At 36.8% G+C, this 18,964-nt stretch overlaps 8 protein-coding genes across 10 annotated transcripts; 4 read left to right on the top strand and 4 right to left on the bottom strand.

The window, feature by feature from the left end:
- Nucleotides 1-2,207: 2,207 nt before the first annotated feature.
- LOC103838321 (kunitz trypsin inhibitor 6-like) lies at nt 2,208-2,774 on the top strand. Its single transcript, XM_009114755.3, has one exon. The coding sequence runs from the start codon at nt 2,208-2,210 to the stop codon at nt 2,772-2,774; it is 567 nt and encodes a 188-aa protein (XP_009113003.3).
- Nucleotides 2,775-2,952: 178 nt separating this feature from the next.
- LOC103838146 lies at nt 2,953-5,983 on the bottom strand. Of its 2 annotated transcripts, none has more exons than XM_018654243.2 (4): nt 3,840-5,983; nt 3,552-3,643; nt 3,442-3,472; nt 2,953-3,348 (listed from the first exon to the last, which is right to left on the bottom strand). In XM_018654243.2, exons 1-4 carry the CDS (start codon nt 5,743-5,745, stop codon nt 3,194-3,196), a joined length of 2,184 nt encoding a protein of 727 aa, XP_018509759.1. In that variant the 5' UTR covers nt 5,746-5,983; the 3' UTR covers nt 2,953-3,193. The 2 variants fall into 2 exon arrangements, with proteins under 2 accessions (XP_018509759.1, XP_018509758.1); XM_018654242.2 differs by having other exon boundaries at nt 3,552-3,649.
- A 215-nt stretch (nt 5,984-6,198) lies between these two features.
- Nucleotides 6,199-9,086, bottom strand: LOC103838145. Its single transcript, XM_009114570.3, has 2 exons — nt 8,922-9,086; nt 6,199-8,663 (listed from the first exon to the last, which is right to left on the bottom strand). The coding sequence occupies exon 2, from the start codon at nt 8,648-8,650 to the stop codon at nt 6,410-6,412; it is 2,241 nt and encodes a 746-aa protein (XP_009112818.1). The 5' UTR covers nt 8,651-8,663; nt 8,922-9,086; the 3' UTR covers nt 6,199-6,409.
- A 134-nt stretch (nt 9,087-9,220) lies between these two features.
- Nucleotides 9,221-10,512, bottom strand: LOC103838144 (ubiquitin-conjugating enzyme E2 28). 2 transcript variants are annotated; one of them, XM_009114568.2, is made up of 4 exons: nt 10,328-10,512; nt 9,813-9,940; nt 9,627-9,743; nt 9,221-9,519 (listed from the first exon to the last, which is right to left on the bottom strand). In XM_009114568.2, exons 1-4 carry the CDS (start codon nt 10,416-10,418, stop codon nt 9,376-9,378), a joined length of 480 nt encoding a protein of 159 aa, XP_009112816.1. In that variant the 5' UTR covers nt 10,419-10,512; the 3' UTR covers nt 9,221-9,375. The 2 variants fall into 2 exon arrangements, with proteins under 2 accessions (XP_009112816.1, XP_018509719.1); XM_018654203.2 differs by having other exon boundaries at nt 9,221-9,538.
- Nucleotides 10,513-10,599: 87 nt separating this feature from the next.
- LOC108869605 (mitochondrial import receptor subunit TOM7-2-like) lies at nt 10,600-10,991 on the top strand. Its single transcript, XM_018654204.2, has one exon. It carries the CDS (start codon nt 10,669-10,671, stop codon nt 10,885-10,887), a length of 219 nt encoding a protein of 72 aa, XP_018509720.1. The 5' UTR covers nt 10,600-10,668; the 3' UTR covers nt 10,888-10,991.
- Nucleotides 10,992-11,039: 48 nt separating this feature from the next.
- On the bottom strand, nt 11,040-13,840 carry LOC103838143 (putative inactive receptor-like protein kinase At1g64210). Its single transcript, XM_009114567.3, has 2 exons — nt 11,746-13,840; nt 11,040-11,677 (listed from the first exon to the last, which is right to left on the bottom strand). The coding sequence occupies exons 1-2, from the start codon at nt 12,911-12,913 to the stop codon at nt 11,091-11,093; spliced, it is 1,755 nt and encodes a 584-aa protein (XP_009112815.1). The 5' UTR covers nt 12,914-13,840; the 3' UTR covers nt 11,040-11,090.
- A 240-nt stretch (nt 13,841-14,080) lies between these two features.
- LOC103838142 (V-type proton ATPase subunit E3) lies at nt 14,081-15,836 on the top strand. The gene is made up of 6 exons (XM_009114566.3): nt 14,081-14,319; nt 14,448-14,548; nt 14,786-14,960; nt 15,052-15,248; nt 15,339-15,438; nt 15,573-15,836. Exons 1-6 carry the CDS (start codon nt 14,218-14,220, stop codon nt 15,609-15,611), a joined length of 714 nt encoding a protein of 237 aa, XP_009112814.1. The 5' UTR covers nt 14,081-14,217; the 3' UTR covers nt 15,612-15,836.
- Nucleotides 15,837-16,073: 237 nt separating this feature from the next.
- Nucleotides 16,074-18,410, top strand: LOC103838141 (defensin-like protein 35). The gene is made up of 2 exons (XM_009114564.3): nt 16,074-17,340; nt 17,534-18,410. The coding sequence occupies exons 1-2, from the start codon at nt 17,280-17,282 to the stop codon at nt 17,698-17,700; spliced, it is 228 nt and encodes a 75-aa protein (XP_009112812.1). The 5' UTR covers nt 16,074-17,279; the 3' UTR covers nt 17,701-18,410.
- The last annotated feature ends 554 nt before the right edge of the window (nt 18,411-18,964 follow it).

Raw genomic sequence — 18,964 nt, forward strand, 5'->3', positions numbered from 1 at the left:
ATATATATATATTGTTATAAATTAAATTATATACCATATAAAATAAATAAATATTTAATTTTGAAATTTACTTTGAACAATTTTTTTTTTTGATAAAAGCTTTGAACAAACATTGACAACTTAATTTTAAAAAACTATAAATTACTAAAATTATTAATCCCATAATGAATATTTTGTTATGAGTAATTTAATTTTTTTTCTATAAAAGATACAAATGATCAAAGAAATCATATAAGTAGAAAACATTATTTAATAGATATTAATTTTAAAAATATACTATGTATGTTAATATCATTTAAATTTAGTTATATCCTATCAAATAGAAAAATATATTGCTTGGATTAATAAAATTGATTTATATATTTACACCAATTTAATTATATACTCCCTTTGTTCCTTAAAGATCCATTTTTTAGAAGAAAAAAATTGTTTCAAAAAGATACATTTTTTATATTTTCAATACATTAATTAATGAAAAATTGTACTTTTCAAAAAATACAATTGTGTTTAATAAAATTTCATTGGTTAAAATTTATTGAGAATAGTTAATTAAGAAAAAAAAATGTATTGGAAAATATAATTTTAAATGTTTTCTTAATAAATGTGAAAAAACTATAACATGAATCTTCTAAGAACGGAGAAAGTATGTAATAGTTGTTGATTTTTAATTATTATATATATATATTATTGCATATAAAAACATTTATTACATAAAATAATATATATATATATATATATATATATAATACTCATACCGCGTAAGCTGCGGATCTTAACCATTGTCAATTGCGACAAACAAAACAAAAAAAACTGCCAATTTACCTTTTAATTAAAAAAATTATATTAAGAATTTCATCGAATTTCAAAAAGTTATGAAACATTCTAAATTCCACCGCCGTTTAAAAGCCAAGTCAAATGATTATATCATTACACATTACTTGGATTTCTGCGTATCTAATCCAGTAACTTTTTTTGAAACCATCTAATCCAGTAACTTGATAGAGCAGATCCATCTAGTAAAGCTTCACTTGCGCTTTGAAGCTGATGGTACACAATATACATACGATTTGATCCTTCATAGTACACGCCATTACGGCTAAACTTGATGCAACCGTTCCAGTAACACAACATTGGAGCCTCTATTATATCCATGAACAAACCTGAAAGGAATTCAAAGGAAAACCTAAAAATTCAGGGGATTAAACCCTAAAACACAGACTTGTCTATGATTCGCCATGTAGCAGTAGTATAGGGAACAGTAAAATAAACAGAAACAATTTTTTTATCTCTAAACCAAGAGCAAGGAAGGTTATTATCAGCATCAGAAAAGCAGACATTTAGAATCCTAAAATAAAATGATCATCTACATACCCCAAAATGTTAATGTGAACAAGAATCAAATCTTCCAAATTATAAATCGAAATAAGCTTTTGTTTTGATCTAGGTTGAACGGCTCACATAATAACGAACCAGATTGATCTTTCACGTACAAAAGCAGCAACGCAATATTACAAATCTGGTTTGGATCGGACCCAGAATATAACTATCAGTTATAAAAGGAACCCAAAAATCGAAAAGGCTCTGTTGTCAAAGTGGGGACGATTGAATCCGGAGGAGCTTATGTTACATAACGTATACACAAACAAGCAGCTGATTTGGATAAATCTCACAGATTGTGCATTTGTTACACACTTGACTCAAACAAGTATTAATTCCAAGGCCTCCACATAGTATCAGTTGCGTTGACTAAGATCCACTCGTACCTCCAGCTGGTAAGGGGGAAAAAGAATTATTATGAGAGCTTCAGAAGCATGGTCCACAGTTCACGTGGATATATAAAAAAGAAAAAGATAAAAAAAAAAAAGACTGGATTGAAGCCATTATAAGATCGCCTGAAGCGTGTATAATATTTATTAATTAGTAGGTAGCATTGACGAAGATCAATTCGTAATCAATATCCAGGTCGTAAGGAAAAAATAAATGTTTAGAAGCTTAAGTAGCACGTTCAACACTTGTACAATAAAAGAAGAACGTTCAACAATCAACATGGCGTGTAGAAAAAATAATAATGAACCACATTATATATCCCTAGCTAATCTAGAGCATTAGCATCATCAAAGGAACTCAACAAAAAGATCACAAAGCAAAAAAAATCAGAAAAAAGAAGAAAGATGAAAACAGCTGGCGTAATCAAAATATTCGGACTGATGATATCTTTCTTGCTCATTGCGATAACACCATCTGGTGCTGTTGTGGCTGGTGAGAAGGAAGTAGTACTTGACTCTGGCGGACAACCAGTAAGGGCCAATGCTCCTTATTACATCTGGAAGCCGGAAGAAAGAGCATGGATTTCCCGTTACGGAAACAGGACACTTGCTCCCTTCTCATGCCCACGAAGAGTTGTATTGTTCTCTAATGCAGTTGTAGAAACACCTCCTCCAGTTATATTTGTATTATCATCATCAGATGATGTCGTACGTGTATCAACAGAGCTTAACATCATGTTCGCAAGGCGCTTTTTCTGCCGTGATGAGTCCGGGTACTGGAGAGTTGCAAATAGCTCACTGCCAATCAAAGAAGTAGTCCTGTCCGGATCCAAGTCAAGTTACGACAGTACCTTCACCATCCAGAAATCTGTCAACGGATCTTACAAGTTTGCTTTCGGCAGTGCTGACAAACCGACCGATATCGGTTTAGATGGGATATATCCTGGTATATCGAGGTTGATATTGTCCAACAGCTCTAGTTTTGGCGTCTCTTTCATCCCGGGTTAAAACATGTTCCGTCTTTTACTTGTATTCTTCTTTTCTTGTTGTCTTTTTCAAGTTATGTTTCTCTTAAATCAAATAAACTTGTTCTTTTTTTGTTTCTCTTGTGATTGTGATGTAATGTTTGATAATAATAATAATAATATTTGGAGAACGTAAAAAATCTGACTTGAGAACAAGAGCGTAGCAAATCTGACCAGGCTTCTTGTTGTTGGTGAGTTTTTTGAGGATTTAACTAAGAATAGGGCAGTCAACTCAGTATAACCATCACAGCAAAATAGTCCCACTGGTTTGATTCTAAGCCTGGTTCAGTTTGACATAAGACCTATTTGACCAGTTACTAGAAAGCATACGCAAGAATTCAAAAGATTGTTTTAAAAAAGGGCATGAAATGAATCCTAACGAGCTAATGTTAATGCTCCCTCCTACCACAACCCTTCTTCATCTTCTTCTTCTTCTTCTTCACCCTCATCCTCTTCTTCCTCCTCTTCGGAATCAGCTGCATACTTCTCGAGCTCATACTGGATCATTACTTCTATGGATGACTTTCGAGCGGTGAGATTGTATCGAAACTTGTCAGCTGTAAAAAAAAACATAGTGAAACAATGCACGTTACAAAGAAGAAACCATCAGTAAAGAAGAGAAATGAAAACACCTAATCTTACGCTCATACCAAGTTGCTTGATGATGTCAGTAAACGAAGCCTGTCACAAAACAACAAAGCTTTTGTCAAACATCTAACTTGTAACACAGAAATTACATGATGGTGTTCGAAGTCCTTACCATTTTAAAGTCCATCACTTTCAAGATATCAAGAATTGCATTTCTCAACTCTTCATCACTAGGAGGCTCCTTGCTTTTGCCTTTCCCTTTCCCTTTCCCTTTTACAAGATAAACACAAAGATGGTGTCAGACAAATAAGAGATGGTAATAAAAGTCACTGAGAACATAATATTAAAGAAATAACACAGGTATATAACGAATGATCTCCTACTGAATATAAACCTAAACCGGTTTAATCCTATGTCCGGGTTGATTCAATTCTGTTTAACTTTGAGATCTGAGATCTACCTGATACTTTAAGTGGAGGTGGTGCAATGACAGGGGGAAACAATGTTGGAACTCCGGAAGCTTCCGGCCAAGCTGACAACTCCGGAACAGGAGAAAATGTGGCCTCATAAGTTTTGTAATAGCTTTCAGCAGAGTAACAGTCGTCTACATACTGAAAATGGTCGATTTTCATCTTCTTGCAGACCGCTAAAGCGTGCAGACATGGAAACTTCTTCCTCTGGAACTTCCCGCACGTGCAGGTTGAGTCATTCAACTGAACAATGCATTCCTTCTCTTCTTCATATTTCCCCATAAGAGCGCGTCCCTTTTTCTTTGAGACCTGAAACGCATCTCCTTCTAACGGCGTTATAACGTATGAAGCGGAATCTTTCACGGACTTTCGAAGTTTGTCCATAACAAACTCTGTGTAGACACCACCGCGGTTAAGAGAACGACGGCTACACTTAAAAGACACGTGGAAAGCGTCTCTCAGCTCATCTAACAGAAGCATCACACCCCCTGTCATTGTAATTCTCGGAGAGCTTCTATAAACTGCAAACAGAGCTTCTGTACCTATCTCCATGATTCCGTATCTGAGACCACCGTCATGAGCTAGAGTCCACTGATGCGGAGGGATTTGGTTAAGCCATTTCCACCCTTCTGGACTCTTCTCTTCGATGTCCTTCATGTAGGAATCAAATTCTGCCTTCTGACTCGACAACCCAGCCTTCATCACAAGATACTCCGTGTGGTGATGGTGGTGGTGGTCTGGGAAGAGGCGAGAGAATTGGTAGCACAGATGAGTCAAACAGAACCTGTGATAAGCCCAGGGCTCTTTCCACTGAGACCCCGGTTCATTAACAACAGCGAGTATGTCCGGGTGGTGCCTTAAGATGAGGCAAAGGCCCTTCCTTGGTGTTACCTTCTCTCTGATTCTAGTGAGAAACCAGCGCCAAGTATCAGTGGATACTTCTTTAGTAACCGCAAAGGCAAGTGGGAAAAAACTGTTGGCTGCATCAAACCCTGAGGCTATCATCAGTTTCATATTGTACTTACCCTTCAAGTGCTTGGTGTCCAAAACAACCAGAGGTCTGCAGTGCTGAAACCCTTGGACAGACTGTGAAAACGCCCAAAACACGCTGCGAAAGGATGCATGTTCAGGATTAGGCAAAGAGTCATCATACTGCCAGTCAACGAGCAGCCCGTTAGAAGAGTGAAGCGCAGACATTAACTTGGGTATGAATCTGAAACTCTCATCCCAATCTCCGAAGAGTCTTTTGATAGCTTTATCTTTCGCTTCCTGCATCAGCCCTTGAGCATCATCAACTTGATCAAATCCATCAAGCCCAAAGCCATGTTTGTCTTTCCACCACTTGTGCAACTCTGAAACTGAGAGCGTGGGGTGTACACTGACCACACGTTTAATCTCACACGCTAAAGCATCCTCATCAAAACCATCTGCATATGAGTAGTTCTTCGGCTCATCCTTATTAGCCGGCTGTGTCCTCTTCTGTCTTTTGGACGGACCACTGGGCTTTGCCATTGACCATGAGAAGTCAGCAGGAGGAGGAACAACAGAAGCTGTTGGTTTAACATCCAAAAACAATTCCAGAGTGTTTATAGAAGGATGTTTGCTTGGAACCTCAAGCATTCTCTCCAAATCGCTATCGCACATGACGGTAACAAGCACATACTTAGCCATCGGTTGTGAAACAACAAGCGGGTACCTAGTGAAGATTCTAAAGTTTGATGATGTCGTCTTATCTAACCCAGTTATTAGATAAATCTCATCAAGAAAACTGCTAAAGTTAGCATTTTGCTTGACTCTCACCTGTTTAAGAGTGGATCCTTCAAAGTAGACACCATCAGGGCCATGCTTGATACAACCATCCAAGTAACACATCACCTTAATCTCTCTTTCAGCCATCACCACCACAACAATCCTGAAGAGAATTTTAAAAGGTCAATCGAAACGCCAAAACCCTAGAAAGATCCGTATCAAAACGACAATGTCTATCGCTAAAAGGCAGGACAAAGATCATAAACCCTAAGAAATGAAAAACAAAGTAAGGACTTGTAACCCTACACTGTGCTCACTTGTACACGTTCTCTCAGCTTTTTTCGAAATATAATTAAAAAACAAACAGAAATTATGTATAAATGGGCCGAAATAGAAAGGGCCCGTTTGTGTAAGCGGGAGATTTTGCCGCTTCGATAATTTTTTAAAAAACCGATAGGGGAAGAGATGTTGAAGAAGAATGGGATTTAGTTTCCGGTTTAGCTTTGTTTCGCATTACTTCATGAGATCACCAAATGTTCTCATTAACGAACCGGATTAAGTTTTAGCCAGGTAGGAGATCGAGGAAGTATTAAAAGTGAGTACATCAGTCTTATCCGATTACTTAATAGAAGTCGGTCAGTTACATAACCATACTAAAATGCCCGGTTAGACCAAAAAAGCTACTAAGTTCCGAAACCGGATTAACCTTACTTCCCAAAAGTCAAAAGCTACTAGTTTCATAAATAAAAGACCAATACACACCAAAATGCCCGGTTCGGTTAAGTTCGGTTCAAACCTCTCTACCTTTTTATCAGCTCTTCTTGTTATTAGTTTTTGGAGTGGCCTTGCTTTGGGACTTACCTGATACTTTAGATGGAGGTGGAGGTGGTGGCGGAATGACCGGAGGAAACAATCTCGGAACTCCAGAAGCTTCCGGCCAAGCTGCTAGCTCCGGAACAGGAGAGAAAGTGGCGGCATAAGTTTTGTAACTCCGTTCAAAAGTGTAGCAGTTGTCTACATACTGCAAAGGGTTGATTTTCAGCTGCTTGCATACAGCTAGAGCGTGCAGGCATGGGAACTTGTAGCTTTGAAATTCCCCACATGTGCAGGTACATTCGCTCAACTGGACGATCCATTCATCATTTTGTGCTGGTTCTGCGACCTTAAACGCGTTATTGTCTAACGGCATTACAATGTAAGTAACCGTAGCTGTCCTGAACTCTTCAAGCTTGTCAGTGACAGGTTTGGTGTACACATGGCCAGAATTAAGAGAGCCACGACTGAAATGAGAAAGGTCATCAAAGCGGTTTCTCAGCTCATCAAAGAGAAGCATAACAGAACCAGTCACTGCATGATCAGCCAACTCAAAGCCTCTACAAACTGCAAACAAACTTGTTGTATCTATATCCATGTATCCATATCTCCTACCACCATCATGAACCAGAGCCCACTGATTTGGGGGGATTTGGTCTAACCATCTCCTAGCTTCTGGATTCTCCTTTTTAATTCTCTCCATGTGTGTTTCAAATTCCTCCTTCTGACCCGTTTCTCCAGCTTGCTCCAAGAGACTCTCCAGTTCTGAAAAATCTCGACAGAATTGGGATGAGAACTGTTTCAGACAGAACCTGTGATAAGCCCATGGTTCTTTCCACTGAGACCTAACAGAGAGTATGTCCGGGTGGGGACTGGAGATGAGGCAAAGACCTTTCCTTTGGGTAACTTTCTCTTTGATATTAGTCAGAAACCAACGCCAAGTATCTGAGGACACTTCCTTGGTCACCGCAAAGGCAAGAGGGAAATAATAGTCGGCTGCATCCACCCCTGAGGCAATCATCAATTTCAACTGGTGCTTACCTTTCAGCTCTTTGGTGTCCACTAGGATCAGAGGTCTACAGTGTTGAAACCCTTGGACAGACTGTGGAAATGCCCAAAACACTCCACAGAATGATGCAAACTTAGGATTAGGAAAAAGATCGTATTTCCAGTCAACTAGCAGTCCATTAGACGAACACAAGGCAGTCATTAACTTGGGCAAATCTTCAAAACTCTGATCTCCAAATGCTCTTTTAATAGCCTCCTCTTTCGCAGCCCGCACCTCCCAAGTTTGAAGCTCATACCCAATATTTGCTTTCCACCACTTCTTCAACTCTGAAAATGATAGCGTTGGATGTCTCCGAACCAAACGCTCAATCTCATCTGCTTCAAACTCTGAATTAGAATTTTCCGGCTCAATGGGAGAACATGTATGAGGACCATTGTACTTGATTATCTCGAAAAGTCCATGCTTTTCCATTTTAGCAGCCCCAAGTGACCACTTGCATCTCCATTTGATGCACTCAAACATACACTCGTCCGTCCCAGTCTCTCTTACTACACACTTTTGCATTCCTTTAATGGAACACCAATCCACAGCCTTCTTCAGCTCATCAGCATCTTTGAAGCACAATCCTACACGCAAGTCATGATCGTCAAGCCACAAACTAGATAGACACGGCTTTGGAACACCAGGATTCGACTCTTTATTCAAATCCTTATCCCCTGCCAAATTAACCACCTGTGCTACAGCATTTGAACCAGAAATGTTATTAACATCTGTCATCTCAGCGTCTACTGCAGCATCTCCAATGTTGCCAGTACTGCTATCCCTCTCTACCTTAACAGTCTTCTGTCGTTTCGAGGAACAAGCAGCAGGACCAGTAACCCCCTCAGACTTCACTTCCAAATACAACTCCACAATCTTGACAGAAGGGTGTTTTCTCGGAACCTCAAGCATTGTCTCCAAACTACTGTTGTTCACCACGGGCAGAAGCAGATACTGAAACTTGGAGTGTCCAACAACAGAAGGATACCTACCAAATATTTTGACTTTGGATCTCTGCTTGTCAACATCTACTCCAGTAAGCACATACATCTCATCCAACAATCGGTTCAATGCAATCTTTGGGTGCACTATAATCTTTTTAGGAGCAGGTCCTTCATAGTAAACGCCTTCAGAGCCATACTTGATGCAACCTTTCCAGTAACAGTATACCGGAACCTCTGTTTCAGCCATGACTAGAACAATCCTGCAATAAATTCAAATTGTAAGAAAAAACGTCAATGCAGTGGATAAAATAAAACCCATGACTTTGATTTTTACATGAATAATAAACCCTAAAAGCAACATGACTAAAATGGTATCCCATGTGTCTGATTTTGGAAGTATGAGAAGCTTTAAGAGTAACAGAAACGATTCATATCTCTAAAACTAGAAGATAATATATCAAGCAAGAACTAAAAACCCTAAAAACAAAAAAGTAGGTCTATGGAAGATGTTTAGATACCTGAGAAAATGGAGAATTCTAGTCTTGGTTGTCGCAAGGAAGCTTGGATGTTCAGAAATGGAAGAACTTTCAGTTGCATTAAGGATTTCTCAGGTGATGAGATCAAGGAGGCAGACAGTCACTCTACTAGTACTCTCTCTCTCGGTAAATAAGTTGTTTCCGATTGTCGGGGTACCTACAAAAGCATCATTAACATACGACCAACAGGCCCAACAAGGCCCATTACTGTGTGTGTGATGAAAATAAAGCCCAGCCAGAGGAGAGAATCAGAGAATGATGGCAACGCTAATTTGTTTGGATACTGAGAATTTGTTTTGGTATTTATCTAATTTTCAAGGATTCACATTGTTTGATTGGTCTAAATAATTATAGACTATTTAATTTTCAAATATTAATGCAAGGAAACAACAAAATCATAATCATGGAACAAAGAAAGGGATCAAAAGAAGAAACTTTATCCCATTGCATACTTCTGGGTCCAGCTTCTTGCATTAGACTCATACTTGCCTCTATCGGTTTTATACATATGAGCAATCTCCGGAACCATGGGATCATCTGCGTTCGGATCCCTTAACAATGACCATATTGAAAACAAAACCTAGAAAGTCACCAATAGACTGGATTACCAAATCAGAGAGTTAAAAGAGTCATTATCGCCATTGCTAGTTTTTAAAAGAAAGAAAAGAGAGCTTTCTTGTAGTTCACCTTGGATATTGTGAGTGCAGGACTCCATTGTTCTTTCAAAACGTCGTGGCAAATGTTGAAGCAAATGATGCCGTTGCTGTTGACATTAGGGTGGAACACTTTTGTCCTAAACGCAACCTGCAAGAAGAAAAAAGCAAATGAATTACAACAGAATGGTTTTAAAAATGTTACAAATTTGATTCAAACCTTTGGTGGTTTGAAAGGATAATCCGGAGGGAAGTGAATGGTTAAGATAAAGACTCCACCTGAGTAAGGACTGTCTGATGGACCCGTTATTGTAGCTTGCCAATGAAACAAGTCTTCAGCAACTGGACCTTTAAGGTTTCAATATTTTTCACAGAAGGCATAAAATAAAAGTTTAGCCTCTCTTAAACATATGATCAATAGCAATAACTGAAATACACACAACAGAACATTAATGCTCTCATGCATGACCAGTTTGAGATTCTCCTACATGAATCCCTGACTCTACTGAGACCAACAGTACCGATTCATAATGAACTTTTACTACATTTTAATAAAGCAAAATCAACAACTATAACACCCGAATGCAACATAACTAATAGGGAACAAGAAAGTGTTCTTTTTAAATTAAATAGCTGCAGTTACATCTTAACTATGTTAATGTTGACTAAGAAGAAGAAAAATGACACTTTTTTCTGCTTAAAACGAGATACTAACGAAGAAGAGTTAAGTCTGACCAGCAGTGTACAAGGTTGAAGGATCTTTCTGAAGATCCTTGAGCTCCTTTAAGATCCGTTTCGAAGCCATTTTCTCGCTCTGAACAAACATTCGATTTCAGCGATCGTGAGAAGACGAGAGAGAAAGCCATCGAGACTAAAATTGCCAGCGATTTAAAAAAATAAATTTTCCTGTATTAAAATGGAAAAGAAGTGAGAATGAGTAAACCTTCTGACCCAAGCAGAGTTTTCCATAAAAGGTACTTTAAAAGGGGGGCTTAAACCCTTTAGGGTTTTTGTTTTGGCTTAACCTCCGCTTCCAAAACATAATAGACGCAGAGAGCTCTCTGAGGTCAGAATCAATGGCGGCGGCTAAGGCTTCGTTGAAGATTAAAGGGAAAGGAGGAAAAGGATCAAAGGAACCATCGTCATCAAAGTACGAGGTCTTCAAGGATTGGACCAACTGGTCGCTGAAGAAAGCAAAGGTCGCGACTCACTATGGATTCATCCCTCTCATCATCATCCTCGGCATGAAGTCAGATCCAAACACTCACCTTTTCCAGCTTCTCAGCCCCGTTTGATCTTCTCAATGTTTTAGTCCTTTTACTTCCCCAATTATGTTCTGTTTTTTATTTTGTTTGTTTCTGAATCTATATAACTCAAAGTTCCGTTATTTTTTTGCAAATCTGCTAAGAAACAATACAATCAATAAACAGCTTTTATTCAAATTAAATAAACAAATTGATCTATCAAGGAAAAAAAAAAGATCTAATGTTTCATTCCTTCATTCTGCATCAGTTGATCGAATATCTTTAATCATTTTCACAACTTGAGCTATATGAGGTCGTTGTTGTTGCTTCACAGCAACACAAGCCAACCCTATTTGCATCATCTCAACCATCTCCTCCTCGAACCCACCCGACTCGCTCAAAATCTCCATGTCGAATACTTCCCCTGTCCACTCTTCCACCACCACATTCCTTATCCACGTGGCCAAATCCATCTTCTCACCACCTTTCGTCTCTCGACTTGCTGGCGACTTCCCCGTCAGAAGCTCGAGTAAAACCACCCCGAAGCTGTATACATCCGAAGACTGCGTGCTTCTTCTCGTGTCTGTTATTTCAGGTGCGTGGTAACCTGACGTAAGACAAGTCCTTTGAGGAAGAGATCTCATGATGGTTGTTAAGCCAATGTCTCCGACGCAGCCGTAGCGTTGCGAGTCTAAGAAGATGTTTGAGGACTTGATGTTCCCATGGATGAGTCTCCCGTTGTTCCCTTCGTGGATCTTAGCCAAACCTCTCGCTGCACCAGTTGCTATTCTCAGTCTAGCGTCCCAACTCAAAGGTACTCGATCATACGTTCCTCTGTTTCCTGCATAACCTTTTATTTGTTTACTCTTTTTTTTGCTTTTGATTTAGTTTAAATGAATAGTAACTAACCGTGCAGCATCTGGGAGAGGCTTCCTTGAGTGTAGTAGCTATAAACAGCGAGTTTATCGTCTTTAGAATAGTAGTAAGCCTTTAGCTCAGCTACATTCTCATGCCTAATCATGCCGATGATCTCCATTTGTTGCTCAAACTCTCTTCTTCCCACCACAACTTCTTTTAGTCGCTTGACTACCACTGTGCTCGTGTCTTCCATTGTTACCTTATAGGTTGTACCAAAGGCGCCTTTCCCCAAAACTTGAGCTGATGAGCTTAGCAGATCGTCTAAATCAAACAAATGGTTCTTCCCCCCGAAGAAGATGATCTTTCCTCCTTCTTCAGCGTCATCATCGTCTCTAGATGTCCAGTTCCCTGGAGATTCTCTCTTCCGAAACTTCCCGGAGATTCTAGACTTCCCGAAACAGGTGATCATTATTATACAGGAGAGTCCGGAAACACCCAAAATGCAAGCTGCCGAGAGAATCAGCAAGAAAGCAAGCTGGCTTAACCCGAAAGGTGTCTTGTGTTGTGTCTCCTTTACTGTTACGTTGTTGCCAGAAAAGGCTGAAGGTTTGAATCTTCGAAGAGACTTCGGTATTGCGCCGGTGAGTTTATTGTTAGACAGGTCGATTTGCCTCAGGTTTGGGAGATCAAGATCGGGAATGTCTCCTGAGAACGAGTTGTTTGCAAGGTTCAAGACTCTAAGTTTGGTCAAACGTGAAAGAGAGGTCGGGATGCTTCCGTTGAGTCCATTGTTAGAAAGATCAAGAACCTTGAGATTCTTTAACTCCGAGAAGATCGCTGGTAACGGACCAGAGAGGTGGTTGTGCTGTAGATAGAGACGAGTCAGGTTCTTGAGGTTGACGAAATCAGAAGAGAGCTCTCCGGAGAGTTGGTTGTTTCTAAGGCTTAGAATCTTGAGGGAAGAGAGACGAGTGATGGTGAATGGTGGGATCAAACCGTTTAGTCCAGCCCCAGGCAATCTAACGGATACGATACGGTTTCGGCTGCAGGTAACTCCGGTCCACTGATGGCAAGTCGGAGAGCTCTGGTTCCAACGGTGAAGAGGTAAACTGAAATGTGACAAGAAATCAAGCAAAGCTCTCTTGTCGTCTTCGAGAGTTTCTGAGAAGATCAGAGCGAAACAGAGGACCAAAGAGAAAAAGAAGAAGAAGACTTGCATTGTAAGAAAACTAGCTTTTGTCTCTATCTTGTAACGGAGAACTTTTCTTTATCTGAAGAATGTGTGCTGATTAAAAAATGTTTTATGTTGTGAGATTGCAAAGATACGCCGGCAGGTTATAGCCGGCAAAGAAAATGTTTTATAGTCTCAGAAATTAAAAAAAAAAAACTTGATGAAGCCAATCGCGACCGTTTCTCTGCGTTTAAGTTTTCAACTGTTGTTCTGTTTTGCACCCAAAAAAAAAAACTGTTGTTCTGTAATTTAATTCGTGCATGTAACATTTTGGCACCAAACGGCTACTTTCTCTATACTGTAACGCAAGCGCAGTGAGCCAGTCACTGGTGTAAAATTCAAAGGCTTGACTAACAATTTCTTTGTAGAAATGGAAATAGGAATATACTGATAAACATTAATTATCTTTTTTCGAATAGAATTGAATTGTAAACAATACAACTTTCTATCAGAATAGGTTAAAGAATCTACAATATTTTATGGTAGTTGAATATAGTGTTTTATTTATTAGAAAAGGTTTAAAGAATCTACAACATTTTATGATAATTGAATATATTTTTCTTATCTATTTTTGTATGTTGATTTACGTGTCCGTGTGTTTATAATTTTGAAGTGTTATTTACAATAGGGATGTTTACTCACATAGCCACATCTATGATCTATCCATATATGGTTTAGAAATTTGTTTTTTCTTTTTCTTTAACAAGTGATTTGGTAGGACTTAGAACTGAGAGTAGAGATACAAAAACAAAAGCAACAAAATATGTGATACCAAATGTAATTTTTTTTAGCAACATACCAAATGTAAATTACAATTTGAGTTCGAGGCTATTTGATATGGCCCCAATTGTAATTTAATATTATTAATGAAAATAATGTTTACAAAATATGTTTTTTTTGTCAACTGTTTACAAAATATGTTACTCTTACTAAGTCTGTTTTTTCATAAATATTTTGATTTATCATATCAGTAAATAATTAACTATGTTTTACAGATATTTTTTGGAGTTATCAAATTAATAAATGACTCTCTGTTGGTCGAGATGAAACGAGTAACACGTGAGGTGGGATGGTTCTAGTGGCAATCTAAAATAATAAAAAAACAACGAAACATGATCTGGCAAGGTCGACCCGACCATATAATAATAATAACTGTTTGGGGCCCCGTCCACATATTAAGACAAAACCGTTTCAATACTCCCCCTCTCTCTTCATCATCATCAATCACTTACTACAAGATCTCCTCTGTGTTTTTTTTTTCCTCCCAATCGTCATTTGGTAGGTGGCTCAAGATGAACGACGCAGATGTCTCCAAGCAGATCGAGCAGATGGTGAGGTTTATCCGCCAGGAAGCCGAAGAAAAGGCCAATGAGATCTCCGTCTCCGCTGAAGAAGTCTCTCTTCTCTCTCTCTCTCTCTCTCTCTCTCTCTCTCTTGATCGATTTCGTTGACTGATGTTTGCAACTGTTTTACTTGACCTTCGGATCTTATGATTCTGATCTGCTGAATCGTGATGTTACAGGAATTTAACATAGAGAAGTTGCAGCTCGTGGAGGCAGAGAAGAAGAAGATTAGACAGGAGTATGAGAAGAAGGAGAAGCAAGTCGATGTCCGAAGGAAGATGTAAGGCTCTGTTTGCTTTTTACTTAGAGATCTGTTCGTGTTCATAGTTTAATGGCAATTACTTTTTGATACTACAAAGGAGATGATCATATACTAGCTCTAGATTGAGAATCATTGACTATATTAAATGCTGGTTCTTAGTGACATTTTTAAACAGATGTAGATTAGTTTTTGTCTTGATTTGATGATGCCACTTGTTAATTTGTGTCCTTGCTTTTGTTATTGTGTTTGTAAAAGTGATTACTCAATGCAACTGAACGCATCGAGGATCAAAGTTCTTCAAGCACAAGATGACATTGTCAATGCAATGAAAGAAGAGGCTGCAAAGCAACTCCTCAAAGTCAGCGAACATGGCTTCTTCAACCATCATCACCATCAGTACAAACATCTCTTGAAACATCTCATTGTTCAGGTCTCTCCCAGACCAACAATCTCAATCCCATAGTTCTTTTCTCTAAACTGTTATACTTCTCTAAAAATTGGTTTTGTTATGAAATTTGTAGTGTTTGCTTAGACTGAAAGAGCCTTCAGTGTTACTGCGTTGTCGCAAAGAAGACCTTCACATTGTGGAGTCTATGCTGGACGATGCAACTGAAGAATACTGCGAGAAGGCAAAGGTTCATGCTCCTGAGATCATAGTTGACAAGGACATTTTCCTTCCTCCTGCTCCTTCCGAAGATGATCCTCATGCTCCTTTCTGGTAACTTTCTTGATACCAAAAAAAAAAACTACAAACTGTAATTAAAGAACCAACCTGTAATAATACCACTTGTGTTGTGATATATAACAGTGCTGGAGGAGTGGTGCTGGCTTCTCGTGATGGGAAAATTGTGTGTGAAAACACTCTTGATGCAAGGTTGGAGGTCGCTTTCCGCAAGAAACTTCCTGAGGTTAGACATAATTGCATTACCATCATCATAAGGCTCTTGGAACCTCTTCACAAGAACTTGATAAAATGTTTTCATCTTTATTCTAAGTTGTGAAATTGTTTCTCTAAAAGGTGTTTATATTTGAATGTTTGTAGATCCGAAAGTCGCTCTTTGGCCAGGTTGGTGCAGCTTGATGAGTGACTCCAACTTTGAACCATGAAAGGTAATGGCTCCATTATCTATCCATTCTTTCTATTGTCACCAATTTGAAAAACTCTGTACAATGTGTTAATTGGCCTTTTGCTTTTGTCAATGGACCTTGGCCTTTGTCTGTTATTTTCTTCACATCTATGTTGGTTTGGTGTGGTGATGTTATAAATAAATATTTGGTTGAATATGCTTTTTTTTTCTTCTGATAAATGTTTCTGAGTTGTTCTATCAATGACACAAATAACAAAATTTAGGGTTGAGATTAGAAGAGATACAAAAAAAATAGCATTTGTTTTAGTTTTTTTCAAAATATAATAAACCAGTTGAACAAAAAAAATATATATATATAATAAACCAAAAATGAATAAGAAAACAATTGCCAGTGGTTTCATTTCTCACACACAACTGTTAGAGATTACATGTTCGACTCTTTGTCAAAGCGGTGGTATTATATTTCTTTAAAAAAATTTAAAATCTTTTCTTTTTGGATTGTATAGCAGCAGAACATGGAGCTGCAAATATTATAGGTTAATATTAATCACACTCATACATTGTCATTTGATCCACAAAAATTCTGGATAATAAGTGTCCGGAATAAAATAAATATAAAAATAAATATCCACTAAAAATAAAATAAATCACAAATACGAAAATTTCAAGAATCGAACATTCGCTTAGTTCTGACTTTTATACAAATAGGTTTTTCGTTAACATACAAATAGATATGTACAATTAAATATATAATTTTAAATTTATATCTTTATGAAATTATTTATAAAATTACTTTTAAAAGTATTAAATTAATAAATGAATATAAAATCTTTATAAAAACTACAAGTTTAAAAAAAATATGTTTTATAAAAAATAACTGATTTTTAAAATTTATGGAACATATAGTTTCACTAATCTTTACTTTTTATTTTTTATTATGTAAAAGATTTTTTTTTAAATGGACTTACATTCTTTCTAGATTTAATTTTATTGAAGAAAGTAGATGAAATATTTGTAAATATTCGCAAATATCTGTAAATTTTCCGAATATCTAAAAAATCTGATATCCATATTTTTCTAAGACAAAGCAAATTGAAAATTTAAATATCCATAAAATACAAAGCAAATCACAAATTTTGAAAAAAATAATAATATTTGATTCGTATCCACATCTAGGCCAGCACATGTGGTGGGATCTAATACCTCAAAATAGTTAAAAAAAAACAAAAGAGAAAAGCATCACAAAGTTACAAAATAGATTACAAAAACCAGTTGACAAAAAAAAAAGATTATAAATACCAAGATTTTTTTATGGTAATATTCGATCCGTATCCACATTTAGGTCAGCATATATGGTGAAATTTAATCAGTATAAAATTTTTATTCAAAACAGTTAAAGAAAAACTAAAGAGAAAAGGACATCGCAAAGTTTCATACATATACATTTGCTTGATTTAACATTTTTTTTTTGTTTTATTAAGATTTACGTCCAAAAAAATGTTTCATACATGGCCAAAGCATAATAGTCTCACAGAAAAACGGGTCATTCCTTTTATTTTTGACCTCTTCGCAAATGTTATTTTTAGATGTACCCTTTTTGTTATAAAATAAAAGTAATGAAAGATATATCCAGTAAACTTTTTTAACTTTGAAACAAGAAAATGGCAACTAACAAAATCTCCTTCTTCTTGGTTCTTTGCCTCTGTGTTTTGATATCCTCAGGTGATCGATTTCTAATACATCTTATCCCTTTGATACGTTTTCAGTTGTATTTATTATAATGGATTGTTTCACATGTTTATTAAATTTCGATTCAAAAGTTTGTGTGTTCGTTTCATTTAGATAAAACTCTAATTTGTTTTTTTTTTTGGTCAAACAACTCTAATTTGTTTCTTCTTAAGAAAATATTCGATAGGATTTGGAGAAGCAGCACTAAATCCAACGGGAAGAAAATGTCCGGATCCAAATGGCGTTGACAAAAAAGCTGCATGTTATAGCTACTGTAAAACACAAGGTTTTATGGGTGGTTCTTGTCAAGGACATAAAGGTAATTACATGTGTAAGTGTTATGAAGGTATATGAATACCTATTGCACGGCATCTTCGACGGCAGTCTCTCCTTAGAACTCTTGCTAATAAAATACTGAAGAAAATAGATAAAAGAAGGGAGAGAAGCCCAGTGGAAAGAGAGAGAAGAAACGCTTCCTTACGTTTTAACATAATAAAATTTCGAATGATGACGGACTACACCGCTCTACATCACCGTTAGTAGTAACAAAAATCTATACATATAATTATATATTATATGTTTTTGTTATTATTAAAAATGTATCGCAGTTGTTTTACAATTGTCCCGCATGTTATTCGGATCCTAAATTTATAGGTATTGCTTGTTTGAAGGCTGGAATTAATCTAAAATAATAAAACACAATCAAGTAATAAGATATTAATTATTATTTTTGTTAGAGAGACTCAAACAGTGCATGCTCGTTGCGGAGACTATTATATCAAATTCATAATCTACTTCTTTTGTATTAATATTTTGTGATTTTTTTGCTACTTTCATATATTTGTTGGTTTGGTTTTATGACGAATAATAAACATTGGTTTTACGAGGAGTAATAAACTCAAATGCATACTTTATTTGATGTATTTGTTTATTATACGTTTGGGAGATATTTTCATGATTCTTACTGATAAAAATATATCATAGTATTTGCAAATATAATTAAAGTTTAATTTAATTATAATAATAACAGATAAAATAACTATACTTGACTATTAAGCATCAAAGAACAAATTGATATGTAATCTTTAAAATTTTAAATGAGACTAGAGAATCTGTATCAATGATATTTCAACATGAGTTTTTCACCAATTAAATATTTCATTAATATTGTAAGTAGACTACATATTCCCATCAATATCCAGCTTAGTTATAGAAGAAGTTCATTGAATTCAAAAGACAAAATAGGATGATGAAATCGATGAGACGAGCTTGGGTCCATAATCAAGGAAAAACATGCTGACTAGGTAAGCGAATATAGATGATACTGTATGATTCACATTTAGTACCTTTTGGGACAAAACGAGCTACATCTGCATCGTAAAGAATATGTGACTTCACTTAACAAGATAGAGTATGTAAACTCATCAACAAGGAAAATGAGTTGTCTTTTTTTCTCTCATTCAAACCATCTCGCAACTATAAAAAAAACCTTGTCGATCAAACAAAGGGCCGATCTTTCTTCCTACAACTTATAGAGAGAGATTTTAAAGATATAACATAGCGATCCTGATTATTATTGTATACCGAGTTCGGTTCAAACATTAAAACCGCCTCACAG

Source organism: Brassica rapa, chromosome A09, assembly GCF_000309985.2.
Source record: "Brassica rapa cultivar Chiifu-401-42 chromosome A09, CAAS_Brap_v3.01, whole genome shotgun sequence".
Classification (NCBI taxonomy): domain Eukaryota; kingdom Viridiplantae; phylum Streptophyta; class Magnoliopsida; order Brassicales; family Brassicaceae; genus Brassica; species Brassica rapa.